The 309-nt window shown below is 49.2% G+C and overlaps 1 protein-coding gene across 1 annotated transcript; it reads right to left on the bottom strand.

The window, feature by feature from the left end:
* Positions 1-5: 5 nt before the first annotated feature.
* Positions 6-305, bottom strand: LOC108622550 (contactin-like; the record flags this gene model as incomplete). Its single annotated transcript, XM_018020486.1, has 1 exon — positions 6-305. A coding segment is annotated over one exon (300 nt), but the record flags the coding sequence as incomplete, so codon positions are not given.
* Between the last annotated feature and the right edge of the window lie 4 nt (positions 306-309).

Here is a 309-nt window from a genome sequence, read left to right as displayed (position 1 = left end):
TCTTGGTCCAGTTCCCAGACTCTGATCTTATAACCGATCAACGACTCCTCCTCTAAACTGGGTTGCACGTAACACCAGGTCACTCTGATCGTCGACAGATCCATCTCGAACACGTTGACCGAGGACAGCGGCTTCTGCGGAGCTTTTTTGTACGTCCTCTCCAAATATTTCTCGCTTTCGGATCCCTCCCCGGCGGCATTATACGCCATTACTTTCACGTAATAATAAGTGTCCGGTAGTAGACCCACCACCAAAGCCCAAGGTCTTTTACTTCTGCTCAAGTAATAAACGGCGGTCTCTTCCTTGTTG

Source organism: Ceratina calcarata, unplaced genomic scaffold (assembly GCF_001652005.2).
Source record: "Ceratina calcarata isolate Rehan_Ccalc_2016 unplaced genomic scaffold, ASM165200v1 scaffold22711, whole genome shotgun sequence".
Taxonomy (NCBI): domain Eukaryota; kingdom Metazoa; phylum Arthropoda; class Insecta; order Hymenoptera; family Apidae; genus Ceratina; species Ceratina calcarata.
This window is presented reverse-complemented; position numbering and strand designations above follow the sequence as displayed.